General features: G+C 39.4%; 1 protein-coding gene across 2 annotated transcripts in view; it reads left to right on the plus strand.

The window, feature by feature from the left end:
* Positions 1–14,993, plus strand: part of scube3 (signal peptide, CUB domain, EGF-like 3) — a 62,888-nt gene extending 47,895 nt beyond the window's left edge. For both annotated transcript variants that reach the window (XM_079477796.1, XM_079477797.1), the window contains 14 exons: positions 2,872–2,988; positions 5,909–6,031; positions 6,173–6,289; positions 6,368–6,463; positions 7,028–7,144; positions 7,368–7,526; positions 7,603–7,806; positions 8,596–8,757; positions 8,933–9,100; positions 9,874–10,035; positions 10,867–11,064; positions 11,142–11,294; positions 11,405–11,484; positions 11,678–14,993. In XM_079477796.1, the coding sequence (XP_079333922.1) occupies positions 2,872–2,988; positions 5,909–6,031; positions 6,173–6,289; positions 6,368–6,463; positions 7,028–7,144; positions 7,368–7,526; positions 7,603–7,806; positions 8,596–8,757; positions 8,933–9,100; positions 9,874–10,035; positions 10,867–11,064; positions 11,142–11,294; positions 11,405–11,484; positions 11,678–11,830 (2,009 nt within the window). In that variant the 3' untranslated portion in view covers positions 11,831–14,993. The remainder of the gene's footprint in view (positions 1–2,871; positions 2,989–5,908; positions 6,032–6,172; positions 6,290–6,367; positions 6,464–7,027; positions 7,145–7,367; positions 7,527–7,602; positions 7,807–8,595; positions 8,758–8,932; positions 9,101–9,873; positions 10,036–10,866; positions 11,065–11,141; positions 11,295–11,404; positions 11,485–11,677) is intronic.
* The last annotated feature ends 163 nt before the right edge of the window (positions 14,994–15,156 follow it).

Below are 15,156 nucleotides of genomic sequence, written 5' to 3' on the forward strand. Positions count from 1 at the left end.
TACTTTTACTTCAAATCTTTTACTAAAGTAGATTTTTATTTAAAGTCTGTATTAAATGTAATGTAGTGGAGTAAAAGTATGTCAATTGAAGTATTTTTTTCCTAAGTAAAAGCACTCATTAAGTACACATACTTAAAAATCGTACCGGAGTAAAAGTCCAAAGTATTGACCACTTCTAAATTCTCTCTGCTACACTGGTCACTGGGTTGATGGTATACCGGCGTCCAGCGGGTATATAAGGTTTATGAGATCGGAATTAAGACCCAGGAGCCGTGTCGAGCAGTTTTTTGAGCGATGGATACACTTTATGGAGCTTAAAAAAATTGCCCCCCATTGTAACGCTTGGAAGAGAAAGGAAACGTGGTATCATAACTCCGACCACATTATTCTTTAAAAAGAAAATCACATTCAGTCAGGATGCCTTTATGTTAATAATATCCCTTTAAGTTAAGCTTACTTAATTAAATCTAGGCGACGAGTTCGCACAATTCAATTACGTGAAGTACACAAATGAGTTTTTACAGTGCATGGGTCTGATTTCGCTAAACTTTCCTGTAATATTTATAAAATATATATAAACAGTGTTTGAACCTGTTAACAGAATTGACATTTTACACAATTTTGGGCCTCTATTAACTAACCTCCATCCAGCATCCTCAAAACAACAGATTTTATGGAATTGCGCTATAGTTTTTTAAAACCGAATGACTATATTTATGACAAATGCTAATGGTGTGTCCGAAATATATTATAAAAATAACAAAAGAAGCACGACATGCATCACTGCTGTCCAGAGGAAGTGACATCACTGGGTGCAGATCACATGAACGCTTTGGAGATTTTTATGCAGATTTTATAACCGAGTTGAACAGAACTTAGGCGTGGGAGCTGGTTATAAATACATATAAAGATATTAAAATTGTTACTAGAGTAAGCACAAACCTGCTAATAGTTGCAAAAGATTCAATAGAAGTAATTCAGATAGGAAATCAGAGTCTGCGTCTCGACACAGAATAAACAGCGCCTGTGAGTGAAACACGTAAACACAATATCTCCTCTATCTGACTTTTGTGTGTCATCGGTCTCGTCCTTCAGCACCTCTCCGAGAGAGCAGCACACATTCCTCCGTCGACTTAAGCTCTTTCTCAAGTGTGTTTAGGGGAAGCTCTTATCAGATGGCTGCTTTTCTTGAGGTGGGAGTCATAGATAAAGCCTCTATCTGCTCTATATAAACAGACTAGCTTTTATTTTCCTCTCACAATGCCATTGTTTCAAACTAAGAGATTAAGAGAAACCTGCATACTCAGGTCCACAGGGGTGAAGAAGTCAGAATATCTCTGGCCGACAAACATTGTTTGTCAAGACAATAGCGACACTGTTACTTTTGCTCGTACTTGATGTTAAAAGCTTTGTGAAATGTCTTAAGTTACAATTTTCATTTTCTCGCGTACAAACATAACCACAACCATGTTTTAATCCAGTGATTTGTTGCAGTGTCTTAAAAATGCGTTTTGTTTGTGCTGTTGAAATGTCTTCGGTTCTCCTAGAAATCAAGTGAAATGATGGACTTCTCCTTGACGCGATCCTTGAATGTTTTTGTCCTTGTGAAAAGTTGTGTGGTGGTCTCTTGAGCGATGAACCTCTCCGTGCCGCACTCGAGGGAACTCAAGGTTCACACTGGATGACAAACTCTACAGCTTGCGAATTTGAGTAACACCAAAAGGTTACGAGAAATGGAAGCACACGGCAGATGTTAAATGTCACGTTATAAAAATACTGGTTTTAACCAAGTCACGTTAAAGAAAAGTCATCATTTACTCATTTACATACCGTACACTCATTTCTTTCCAAACCTGTAGTAGATTTTCATGTTAACGTAATTCGATTATTCATTTATCAATTGTGTTACCAGTATGAGTCATAACACACAATAAAGATGAGATCGGCGGCCCTTTAGAGATATTTGTAATCTGTAAGTGTTTGGCATGCTATTAGCATTTTCCGGAAATCGTGACCTTTTCAAAACAATGTTCACCTCTTGAAAGCCTCCTCTGGTCTCACCTCAAGGACTGATGGCAGACCGCCGACTGCATGACAAACATTATTTCATTAGCCGTCGCTTTATCTTTGCTTCTTGAATGTCGTCCTTTCATTTATTATAATTTTAACATAATGGTCAGAGGAAATTGTTTCATCGAATGGCTTTTTAAAGTCTAGACCGATGAATGTTATAAAAAGAAATATCTGGGGCACCTTTAAATGAATGAAAGAAAAATACGATTTTTACTTATACACGCATCTTTATCATATATACATTATTGAACATTAGCAATAAAAACAAAGAATGTATACATTTGTTAGATCATGTATGACACTGAATATATTTAAATACTTTCTGCTTTGTTGTGCAACAATAAAGATAACTTTTTATTATTTAGAATAAATGCACAATGCAAAATGTAATATTACGCAATGTTAAATGCATTGATTTATGCTATATCGCTATGTTTTTCTATTATTTTGACGTGAAACCTGACATAGCTAACGTCTAGAGACTCAAGAGCTCATTTCTGAAGTGTCCCAGGTTACGACACGTTCTGTAATAGACAGACGGCGAGCGTTTAAGAGTAAATCATTTCCATATGTTGTGAAAATGTCAATGCCTCGGCTTTAACCAAATAACACGTGTTAATGAAGAGCAGAAGCTTTCTTTGCTAATAAGACATAATGGTGGATCACATTGAAATGATTGACAGCAAATAAAAACAATGTTTGCAAATTTACAGCGTGAAAACTGTTCATCATTATTTGCATGACTGTGATTTTTATATTTATGTGAACAGTTGAATAAAGTGCTCTCTGTATTTGTAGATATCGACGAGTGCTCGTTCGACCGGGCGTGCGACCACACCTGTGTGAACTCACCCGGAAGTTTCCAGTGCTACTGTCACAAAGGTTACGTCCTCTACGGCGTGGCTCATTGTGGAGGTAACTGATGCATCATGGGATCGCTTTTATTTTGAAACAACGTATGTCTCTTGTTAGGGGCTTCTGAAGAGTTGTGTTTCTGTGTTACGAGGACGATATTGTGTGCCGCAGTAAAAACTAATAGAAAACGTGTGGGATAGAATCACCCTCCTTTGACTTTACTTTTACTAAGGTCCACTTTGGGCAACCCATCCAATGAAAACTGAGACCCTCTCATATAAATGTCCTTCCGTTTCCCCCTCTTAGAATCGTGATGGTACCCATTAACCAAAGCTTAGTAGACTTTCTTTGACAGACTTGAAGAAATGATGCTGTCGGTGTTGTGCTTATAGACTCTCATATCCTAGATGTAGTTTCATTTGAATGAGATTTGGATTGAGTGTTTGTATGGCTGGTTTTGGTAGGGTACCAGGTTTTCGCGATGAAGGTATACATCACACCATTGTTTTGGGGACCATAAATAATGAATGCGTTTCTCTCTTCATCCATCCGAGCTGTAAGATAAAACCCAGATTTATGGACCTTTCTCTTTATTCCAAAGAATGGGTGCCAGTTTCCCATAAAAGGCTTATCTTCAGGGAAATAAATGTTAGGACCGGAGAGTCTGAATCGACTTAGAGAGTTTGTAATCTATCACTTGCACTATTGTTTATTGTTTTTGAAAAATGCATAAATGCAAGTCGATACAAGTGCCAAATAAGCCCCATTGTTCCTGGTCTTTATGCGAGTAATCGTTGAATGTTATTCCAAGTGAATTTTTATTTACAATTACATTTATTCTTTTAGCAGATGTTTTTATCCAAAGTGATTTTCAATGAGAGAGCATTTAACAATGTGTCAAAAGAAATAACTTCAAAGTCATGTTTACAAGTAGAATCACAGCTAATGTGACACTTTCCCAATTAAACTTGTAAATTATTATATTATTTGAATACAAATATAAACAATTGAGTTTACACTTTATTCAATTTAATTCAATTTAGTTTATATAGCGCTTTTCACACTTTTCATTGTTGCAAAGCATCTTAACATACATAATAATAATAATAATAGATTAATAAAACATCATATATAAGTAAAAGTCAAATAAAATACATAAAACTTAAACAATTATAATATTTATTTTCATTAAAGTAATTTTATTATAATAATGAATTATAGTTTTAGCTACAATAAAAGTACACACACACACACACACACACACACACACACACACACGCACGCACATCAGCTTTACTATCTCCGTGGGGACAGTCCATAGGCGAAATTATTTTTACACAGTCGAAACTGTATATTTTATCCCCTAACCCAACCCCTAAACCTAAACATCATAGAAAACTTTTTGCATTTCTATATTTTCAAAAAATATCGTTCTGTACAATTGATACGCTTTGTTTTTACACGAGTCCCCATGAGTTGGTGTGCATTCAGGTTTATGTCCCCACCGGGATACAAAAACAAGGCCACACTCACAGTGTGTTGAGGTGTTGTTTTCACCTTGGTCCTGTCTGTACGAGACAAAAACAACAGCCGTCAATTTCTGTACTGGAAAACATATTTGCACTTCATGCCCCCAGAGTGATTCTCAGATACCCCGCCACAGATAACCCCAGACTGACAACAGACATGGCATCCTTATATATGTGTTGTATCTGTGTGGATTTAGCTTGTGCAGATTTTCCTTGCAGTTGAGACACATGGAACGGTTCTACATTAGATTGAACCGGGACCCTCGGCTGAACATGTCCTGGAGGCTCGGCGCTCTGGAGCTACAGGAGGTTAACAGATGTGTCGATCTAAAAGTCACCTCCACACCTCTCTCACTCGCTTGTAGATTAACGGAGGAAATGTGGAAGTCAAAGGAGCCGGTTCAGATCTGATGGAGAACAAGAGAAAGACAAACCAGATTAGACTACCAAGCGATGGCTTTATCCCTTTAAGAAACACACAAAGACGCTCGTCTCACATTTACTCTGTACAGAAAACCCATTTCTTGGTTGTCTTTTAGTTTGTTCTTCTCAGACAGACATCCACTGTTTCTTTCTCTGTCTCATTTGCATCTGTTTCGTTGTCTGTGACAAACTCACTAAACCTATGAAGTCATCTGTCTAAATGTACACCTTTAATCTCTGTGATGGTCTAGATGTAAACATAAATGCAATAAGTGCAAATAAAGCGTTTGCAGTCAGTTCTGTTCTCTGGGCTAACAACCCGTTGATCTTTTTATATCCGAGCAGTGGATTCATAATGAAATCTTTATAATAATATCTTTAGTCCTGACCTGCTTAACAACAAAACACCCTTGAATCATCAGTCTCACAGGGAGTTTGTTTTGTGAACGTCTATCATCATCATCTCATTGTTTATGTGATTTTAATAAGAGCTCTGCTGACTCATATAGGAGAACATCAGAAAAGCCCAAACCCGAGAACACATGTTCAATCGATCTGAATAAAGAGAACTGCATGATTGTTCATGCAAAAATGACCCTGACTTGCCATCCCACATTTAGACTTCCTTTCTTCAGTCGAACTATGACAAGCGTCCTCAAATAAGACGACACATCATATTAAATAGAAATCTGGTTCTCGGATGTCTTGTGTCATAGGCCTATTTAAGAGACACGCAAAAACAAATGCGATTTTTAGTTTTGAATGCGTCACAATGTTTGATTTTAGCATTTGGATGTGCTTGTGTTGGTTTCAGTTGTGCCAGCTCATCCTTTTTTTCTCGCCTTAACTTAAGTACGCATGTTGCACGTCGGTGACCTTTATTCATCATAATGAAAACAATCGAATCAAAATAGCCTAATCTCAGGCTTCACTTTAGAAATGGAAGGTCAATTGTTTCTGTGTTTGTCTGTATATGGTCTTTTAAAACACACGAATGAACTGCTGTTTTTTGTTGTTGTGTTTTACAGATATCGATGAGTGCAGCATCAATCGAGGCGGATGCAAATTTGGATGTTTGAACACTTTGGGCAGTTACGAGTGTACGTGTCCTCCAGGATACAAACTGCACTGGAATAAGAAAGATTGCGTCGGTATGTGGACAAGACTGCCAACTAGAGGACAGTCACGCGCCACTACTACAACCTTACTGGACTTTTAGTATTTCATTTCAATCTTCGTTTAAACACATTGACGCATTCATATGAGATGAATGTGTGTTTTTCCTCATACAGAGATCGTGAAGTGTCCGTCCAGTCTTCTGTCCTCTAAAGCCACCCTCGCCTGCAGTAAGACGGGGAAGAAAGAGAGCTGCTCTCTCACCTGTGCATCCAAAGCACATTACCTGGCAGGTACATCATCAGCATACCCAACCACAAATCTGTTTATTTCATTCTGCCTTGAACTGCTTTCATGTTTTGGTCAAACAGAATCGGACAGCAGTTATTCTGTGAGTTGTGGGATACCCGTTCTGCGGGGTAAATCCCAGAGCCGCTCCAACACAAGCGCCGTTCAGAGCTGCCTAGGTAAGACGCACGGGGTTCTGGGTAAATTTGATGTTATCTTCAATAACATTGACTTTTCACACAGGTTGAGAGATTTGTGAGATTTCTGACTCTGTCTCCGTTTCATTTGCTGTCAGTTTAATCTCATACAGTATGATATTACTGCATGCGAAATAGTAGAGATGTTGAATAGTTCTGTGATTTTTCTTTCTTATGGGAAATTTTGTTTGCAGTTTTGCACAACCGAATGAACTCCTGTAGTCGGAGCTCTTGGTTTTTCTGTTGTGCATTGTTCAGCACCTCCTGTCACTGCATGTTTGTTAAGAGACGCTTCAGGTTCAGATTCTCTATTTGTGGAAAGTTCTGGAAGCCGATGAGACGTTCTCCAGACCATCTGCAGCTCATGATTCTGAGAAACATCGCAGCTGTGCTATTACACCATCAGTCCGTGTGCTTGATGTTTGTTTTTCATGTCAAACTTGTTTCATTTACCGCTACAGTATTGCTGGCCGATTCAGAATGAACCTAATGCAAATTGATATTTTATTCATGAATGCGTGTCGATGTCTCTGTGTTTGGTTGTAGAGACTCAGGCTCCTCCCGTGAAACAGACGGCGTCCTTCCGGATCAAGAACGCCAAATGTCACCTGCACCCGAAGCACAAGGGGAGGGCGGAGGACAACGGCAGACAGATCGGGCCAGGTCAGAGGTCATAGGGGCCTGGAAATCAAGGGTACCATGTCATTTTGATGGTCCCTGTTGTGGAATAAGGTCGGAGAGGGAAAACACTGTTATTGAGGGGTTTACTGCAAACACGGAGAGTAAAAACATGCTGATAAACTTCCAAGAGTCAAACACGATGCTCTCTGTATTACTTCAAAAATCGTGAAAAGTCAAATCTAAACATTGAAAATCTAATTCGCAGGCGGTCCGCCGTGCGTCAACTGCCTGGTCACGTTTGTTAACCTGAAGTGCGACTCTTCCAAGAAGGCCAAAGGTCGACGAGCGCGTAACCCGTCGAGCAAAGAGATCACACGGATAACCCTGGAGCTGGAGGCCGAAGTGAAGCCGGGAGACGCCACGGGTGAGTGGGACGTCTACAATACGACGTTATTAAAGCTGAAGGTGTTTCTCATGACGCTCGTGGTGTCGTTCTGCAGGGAACTGTAATATGATGTGTCAAAGACAGCGTATGGAACAGCAGATGAAGTCGTACATCAAAGCACTGAAGAAGTCTATTAACCAGGAGCGTTTTCTCATCCGGGTGGCGGGGTTGGAGTACGAGGTGGCGCAGAAGCTCTCTCAGCCCGCGGCCAAGCCGGAGAACTGCGGACCGGGTCGAGAGAAGGACAGCGGCCGCTGTGGTAAGTGGGTCCAGGACCCACATAGTATTATGAGGACCGTTAAAGATTGAAATGAGAAATAATAACCAAACACCCTGCTCCTATTTAAAGTCACATGATTGTTTTTATCTCATTCATAAAACGCCCAAAGTATTTTGTTGAATGTCTATGCACACATTTAATACACTTGAATAGAACAATTTTGTGTGGGGTTTCTTTTTAAAAGTCAAACAAAAAAAATGAGAAAATGTGTTTTGGACAAAGACCTCATCCAGATCAGATTCAGAACAATAATCCAAACAGAGCCTTTGTTGATTTTGGTTTATAGATGCTTCACTTAAAGATGTGTAACAGCGCCCCCTACTGAAAGAAAATGTAAAACATTGCAGGGAAGCGTGTCATAAATAAGGATAAAATGTTCGGAATGGTAAAAAAAAGTATTTCTAATGAATATACATAAATAAGATGGTCTGAAGTATGTGGTAAATTTATAAGAAATGTATTCAACATAAACACAATTCCGGTTGTCCCGGTTTAACCAAATCAGGTCACCGTAACTTTTCACGCCTTGGTAACCAAAATCAGACATCCTGAGTTAAGTGCACATTTTAAAAACAGTAAAGATAAGGAAACACAAACATAACAAACTCCTATGTTTTGGTAAATTCTTGTATAAATTGTCACGTTTGAGTGTAACAATGTTTATGTTGTTTACACAATCTATTTCCTTTGAAATGTGTTGGTGAGAGTATGGTAATTATGAAGAGCTTGTTTCCTCACCGCTGCACCCTGCTGGCTGCTCTCACTTAGTCAGATGTCTGCCTGGGTCATACTACCACGGTGAACAGGAGCGATGCGCCCAGTGCCCACCTGGAACTTTCCAGGAACGTGAAGGTCAGCTGGCCTGTGACCTTTGCCCTGGAGGAGACCGCCATGGTCCATTAGGAGCTCGTAACATCACGTCATGTGCAGGTTACCAATCCAAACTTTTATAATAAGTACGTTTTAACAGTCGGCATTGTGATTTGTTTGAATTAAACCGATTAATAGTGATGAATGTTAGATGTGTTTTTAGTTATAATTTGAAGGTTAAAATCTCATCATGTGTTAAAGGCTGTTCATTTAAAAGGTGATGTCATGTTGATAGGTCAGTGCCCTCCTGGATATTTCTCCAACGATGGCTTTAAGCCCTGTCAGTTATGCCCGCTGGGCACGTACCAGCCCGACCCCGGACGAACTCTCTGCTTCCCGTGTGGAGGAGGACTGGGTACCAAAAAAGAGGGTGCCAGCTCTTTCAACGACTGTGAGGTCAAAGGTCAGACATTTTTACACTCTTCGCGATGCCATAAAAACTGTTGTTGGAGTTCATTGCTCATTTTCCGTTTTACACAAAATGTATTTGGTGCTATGGATTTTAAGAAGAAAGGGGCAGAAGTTTGATTTTGATCTGTTAAGATGACAGTCTAGCAGCTGCTTTGTAACAATGAAAATTGTAAAAAGCGCTATATAAATAAAGTTGACTTGACTTGACTTGACTTGAATGTCTGACTCACAGAGCGGTTTCAAACACACTGAACTTGCACAGAGACAGCAATGTGTCATGAGACCACCAGAACTGGACGACTGAAGCCTGTGAAGTCTTAAAATCAAACCATCTGTGTGCAAGATCTTCATCATGACAAAAATCCGTCTCATGCTTGTCGCATGACAGAATGACAACAGTTTACCATTTTTGTGGCATCGAATCATAAAAAAAGAAACTTTAAAAATATGTTTAAAGCACTTAGCTACACGTAAACCAGATGGTTCATATGAAAAAGAATATTCAGCTTTGTTTCAATTTATTTTTAGCAAACAGAAAATCTGTATGCAAACATTTCCAGTCATTCTTTTAGTGTGTTTTGCACTTTTTATTGCAAATTGACACTATCCTGTAGTCAATTTTCTTTATTCTGACTAGTTTTCTCTAGTTAGGTTCTGTGTTCAAGGAGAGACTTTACAGTACAGTTTGTAGCATGGAAAAGTCATTATGTCTATAGAAAGTCCCTAAACCACATAGAAACCAAATGTGTGTGTTTGTGTATGTAGTGTTGTGTTCTCCAGGTCATTATTATAACACTTCAGTTCATCGTTGTATCCGCTGTCCTCGGGGAACGTATCAGGCCGAGTTCAGACAGAACTACTGCATCTCCTGTCCTGGAAACACAACCACGGACTTCGACGGGGCCATCAGTGTCTCCCAATGCAAGAGTGAGTTCACTTCTGTGTCTTTATTCACTTTTTTAAAACATCAATGAAGGATATTGTTAGAGGCTCTGAAATGATTCCATCGAAGACAAGAAAAATGTGATAACTTGCGAAATAATGTGATGTATGAGACACGATATGATAATGTTTCAAGTTTGTGAAATCAACTTGGACAAAATGACACAACCAACATTCCGAAAAAACTATTCTCTTAATTCTCACCGCTCTCTCAGCTATCTGCATGGACCTAAAACTTGTGCAATAAGTATTCAAATCTGATATATAACATAAATATTCTCAGTGTAGATGAATTGACTAAAGATTTTCAGACTCCAATTTCTCTTCTCCAAGTCTTAGCAATGATACGCCTGTTTTTACTCACCTGGGTTTCTCGTGGGCTGTGTCAGAAATAGACCCCTGTACTCTTTCGTTTTCAGTGCTGTTGAACCATATTGGATGCTATCGTGTGCACTCATTCAATCTCACGATGCACCACAGTAACAAGTAGATAAGCGTTGTACGCTGCTCATCTATTTTGAGTCTTAAAAAATGAATTCCTGCATTTTGGCACAAGATGGCACTCACAGCCTTTCTGACACACCCAGAGTTTCAATTCACTCGCTTGTTTTTATGCATTTCTTCAAGTGGACATTCATAACTCATTATCAGCATTCAAGGTCTTAAAAGTCACGCAGACTACGTAATTCTCAGTGACAAATGGAATTTTGTGATTCATTTAAGAAAAAAACGATGAAGCCTTACTCAAAAAGGCTTTTTTATAGTCCTCCTCGGGCAAATAAATTCGCTAAAAGTGTAGGTTTGTTGTTTGTTCAGATCGGGAGTGCGGTGGTGAAATCGGCGAGTTCATCGGATACATCGAGTCTCCTAACTATCCTGGAAACTACCCAGCCAACGTGGAGTGCAACTGGACCATAAGCCCTCCGCACAAACGCAAGATTCTAATCGTGGTCCCTGAAATCTTCCTGCCGTCAGAGGACGAGTGTGGAGATGTTTTAGTCATGAGGAAGAACTGTGAGTGTTTATTGACATCTGACTTAATGTAGGTCTGATGGATAATTGATTTGGATGTTGGGTTGTTGTTCTCACAGGGTCGGCGACCTCCATCACCACGTATGAGACCTGTCAAACGTACGAGAGGCCCATCGCGTTCACGGCTCGATCACGTCGTCTCTGGATCAACTTTAAGTCGAACGACGTCAACAGCGCTCGAGGGTTCCAGATTCCATACGTCACATACGACGGTATATCATCATCAGACAGCTCCATACTCATCATGTATATACAGTATACGTCACAGATCACCATGAGAAGTATAGTTTGTTTTTTAAGATCTTGCGTTTTCCTTCTCTAGAGGATTACGAGCAGCTAGTTGAAGATATCGTAAGAGATGGACGACTTTATGCTTCCGAAAACCATCAAGAAATACTTAAGGTCAGTTTTGACTTGTGAATGGTGAGACTGACACATTTCCGTGATGCTTATAATTTGCAGCCATTGTGTTTTCTTGGAAAAGCCATTAAAGGTATTTTTTAATTCTCAGATTCAGTGCAAGCTCTTCCAGCGGCTTTTGTTTGCATACGCACATAAATACATGATGTTTATCTCCATTTTTTTCCCCGATCAGGATAAAAAACTCATTAAAACTCTTTTCGATGTGCTGGCTCACCCAAACAACTACTACAAGTACTCCCCTCGAGACTCCACGGAGATGCTGCCGCGCTCCTTCATACGCCTCATCCACAGCAAAGTCTCCGCCTTCCTGCGTCCGTACAAATAGTCCAAAAGCTCCAACCACCCCCTCCAATCACCTGACCGCGACTCGACGGGATCTTACACACACACACACACACCACCACACCCAACGACATCACAATATGCAGTTATCAAACATTTCATTTCTTTACTCATCTCAGCGGGGGAAAACATCTGTAAAAAGACTGCGGTCACACTCCCTGCCGTCTCGATGTTTTTGCCCGCTGAGAACCCTGTGCGTCACAGAAATGATGCGTTGTACAGACGGAGGAAAGTTGTTGCGTGTCAAAGAAATGTTTCACAAGCGTGCTTTCAAAACAAGCTTTTCCAACTCATCCGTGTAAATGTACAATCTTTTGTATATCTGTACTTTTAATGTGCTCTTGATTCATATCAAGCATTTCACATTTATATTTGAGCTCCTAGAGCGTTCATGTAATCTCTAAAGGTCATGCTGTTAAAACAGTAACGTTCAGATTGTATTATTTTCAGCCGCATATTCGTCCTAATATACGCGTTAATTTAACAAGAAAGATGTGTGTTATTGAAAAGGCTCGGGTGATAAAAAGGTCGCTTGGTGTTTTAAGCATTGGACACTCGGTTCTGCGCGAGACAGAAATTGTATTCGTTTTTTTCTTTTGCAGGACTTGCAATTGCTGCTCGTTTTAAATCGTCACTTTAAACCTTTTGTTTGAATGATATTCAGAAATTTCCCCCTGCAGAGAAGAGCAGTTAGGGGCCGAACCCTTTCGACGTGAACCACTGATAAATATAAACCGGAGGTTAACACGGATGGGAGTCATTAAACAGTATCAGTACACATTTCAGTCCTGAACCGGATGAAACGACAGCGTTTGAGGTTGATTTGCACATAACTTTGACCATCCAAAGCAAAGCGGCGTAAGGTTGAAAGGTGACGGGTTTCACTGGACTGCAGTGATGTTTGCTTTTAAGTGCCTGAAGTACAAAATGATCAGGAGAAAAGATCAGGAGAAAGCCTGTGGATGTGGACATTCGAGAAGTTTGGGTAAATCGTTCCTTAAACAAATAATATAAGGGAAAAGTCAACTTTGGATCGGTCAGTTCAAACCCAATTCCAAGCGTAACCGAAGACAGAAAAGGAAACATCACAATGGTTGTTTGTCATTTCTCTCTTTTTTGTTTATTGTAAATATGAAATAAACAAACTAATTGGAATCTAAGTAATACGTTCAGAGTTCTTCGACCTTGCATTTAGTTTGCTATGCGTTGTCCACCCCGCCAAATGTCGAAACAATTCTATCTATGAAAAACCATCGAGAGGATGTGTTTGGACGTTTCAAGACCCTGAAAATAAAAATTTAATAGGGATGCACCGATACCATTTTTAGAGACCGATATGTTTTTCTGGTACCTGCTGATACCTATACCGATGCCTGTACAAATATGTTAATAAAACGTTATCTTACTGCTACATTTTCTTTTGTTTTTAGGTCTTCTTAAATGTTAGTACAATTTTTTAATTACGTTCTCTTTTTTAATGATAAGTAGCACAATTTTCCTCGCACAATTACTTCAGTTTACTAAATAAATGGATAAACTCTGTGGTCGAATTATAAAAACTATTAAAGGGGGGTGGTGTGGTAAAATGTGAAAGTGAAAGTGAAAGTGACCTATTTGTCAGTTATGGAGAACCATACCTGAAATTTGCCCTCTGCATTTAACCCATACAGAGAGTAGTGAACACACGCACAGCAAGTGGTGAACACACATACACCCGGAGCAGTGGGCAGCTATCACTGCAGCGCCCGGGGAGCAAGTAGGGGTCAGGTGCCTTGCTCAAGGGCACCTCAGTCGTTACCTGCCGGCCCTGAGGATCGAACTGGCAACCTTCTGGTCACGAGTCCGACTCTCTAACCATTAGGCCACGACTGCCCGATGTGAGCGTTACTTTGACGTATCGCCGCAAATGGTGTTTCTTTATGTGTTTGTATCCTCGTACAGTAAAACACTGACGCTGAAAGCTCCCCAAGCATCACGCGTTCAGTACATGCAACCGCGCCACTCGGTTCCGTCTGCGTATTCCTCATTTGGGTAGATCATTGGGCGTTAAGTATGTAACGTTATCGGTCTTTGGTATCGGTGTGTCACAAGGAGTACGAGTAACTTACATGTGCTTGGTATCGGGCCCGATACCGATACTGGTATCGGTGAATCCCTAGAATTTTATGGTGTCGATCAAAATGCTCCAGATGTGGTCAAATGTGTTTATCTGCATTTTATTTTGACAGACCTCTCTTTCCAAAGATGGTTGAAGCATACAAAGTCCCAGTCTGTTTATGTGCAGTGATCAAATGAGAGATTCCCAAATAAAAAAAGAATGTGATGTCCTGTATTTAAAAAGAATGTTTTAATGGAACAGTGATTGACGTTTTTGGTATTTTGTACATTTGACATCTATTACAATGGTCATTAATATAAATGTTTAACTGTATAAATATAAAAGTGAAGAAAGAAAGATAAAAAACATAAATCAAGTCAGGAACGGGTTGTACAGAACGGTCAAACTCCAGTTTCTCCCTCAATGTAAACATTCTGCAGCACTACGGGATTGAAATCTCTGTATCGGTCATAATATGTGAAATAGCCACGACTGTCATGAAATAAAAGGTTTGTGGCAAAGTAGTCAATGTTTGCTTCTTTTGAATGTTCACTAAAGAAATGACATTAGCAGTCTGTGACTGCGGCTTTATTTTTGATAATTTCCCCTCGTCTTTGCTCTACCAAACCCGTTTCAAACAAATTTATATGTATCGCATTTCTGTTTTTTTTCCTTTGTTTTTGTTTCGTTGTGTTCTTCGATTTCTTTTCTTTTTCATCTAGACAAATATTTTTATTTTGTTTGCCACAGTGTTTCATGGAATGGGAAATGGTATTTGCACTTGAAATTTGTTTATGCTCATGTAAAAGTGTCTGGATTTTGTATTGTCTTGAAATGAAAGAAATTGGTGTTCTTGAAACGGCCTAGCTTGTTTTCTTCATTCATACAGAATAAATGAGAAAACGGCAAAAAATTCAACCAAAATTCCGTGTTGTATTACTTAAATACACAAGTGTTGCTGTAAACGTTGCGAGATCATTATTTTATAGTAATATTAGATTGTTTTATGTGTTCAAATCTGAAGAAAATAAACGTTCATTTAATTATTTATTTTAAATCTAGTCTTTCATGTTACCTTTCCACAGGTGTCCCAGAGACAACTTTAAAGGTCTGTTTATTTGACCTTTTAGAGAGGTTCATCTGTCGATCTGGTTTTTGCTGCTGTTCCAGTTAGTTTGCGTCATAATCTGTGTTTGGATTATAGAAATATG

This window comes from Barbatula barbatula, assembly GCF_947034865.1.
Source record: "Barbatula barbatula genome assembly, chromosome: 17".
In the NCBI taxonomy this organism is placed as follows: domain Eukaryota; kingdom Metazoa; phylum Chordata; class Actinopteri; order Cypriniformes; family Nemacheilidae; genus Barbatula; species Barbatula barbatula.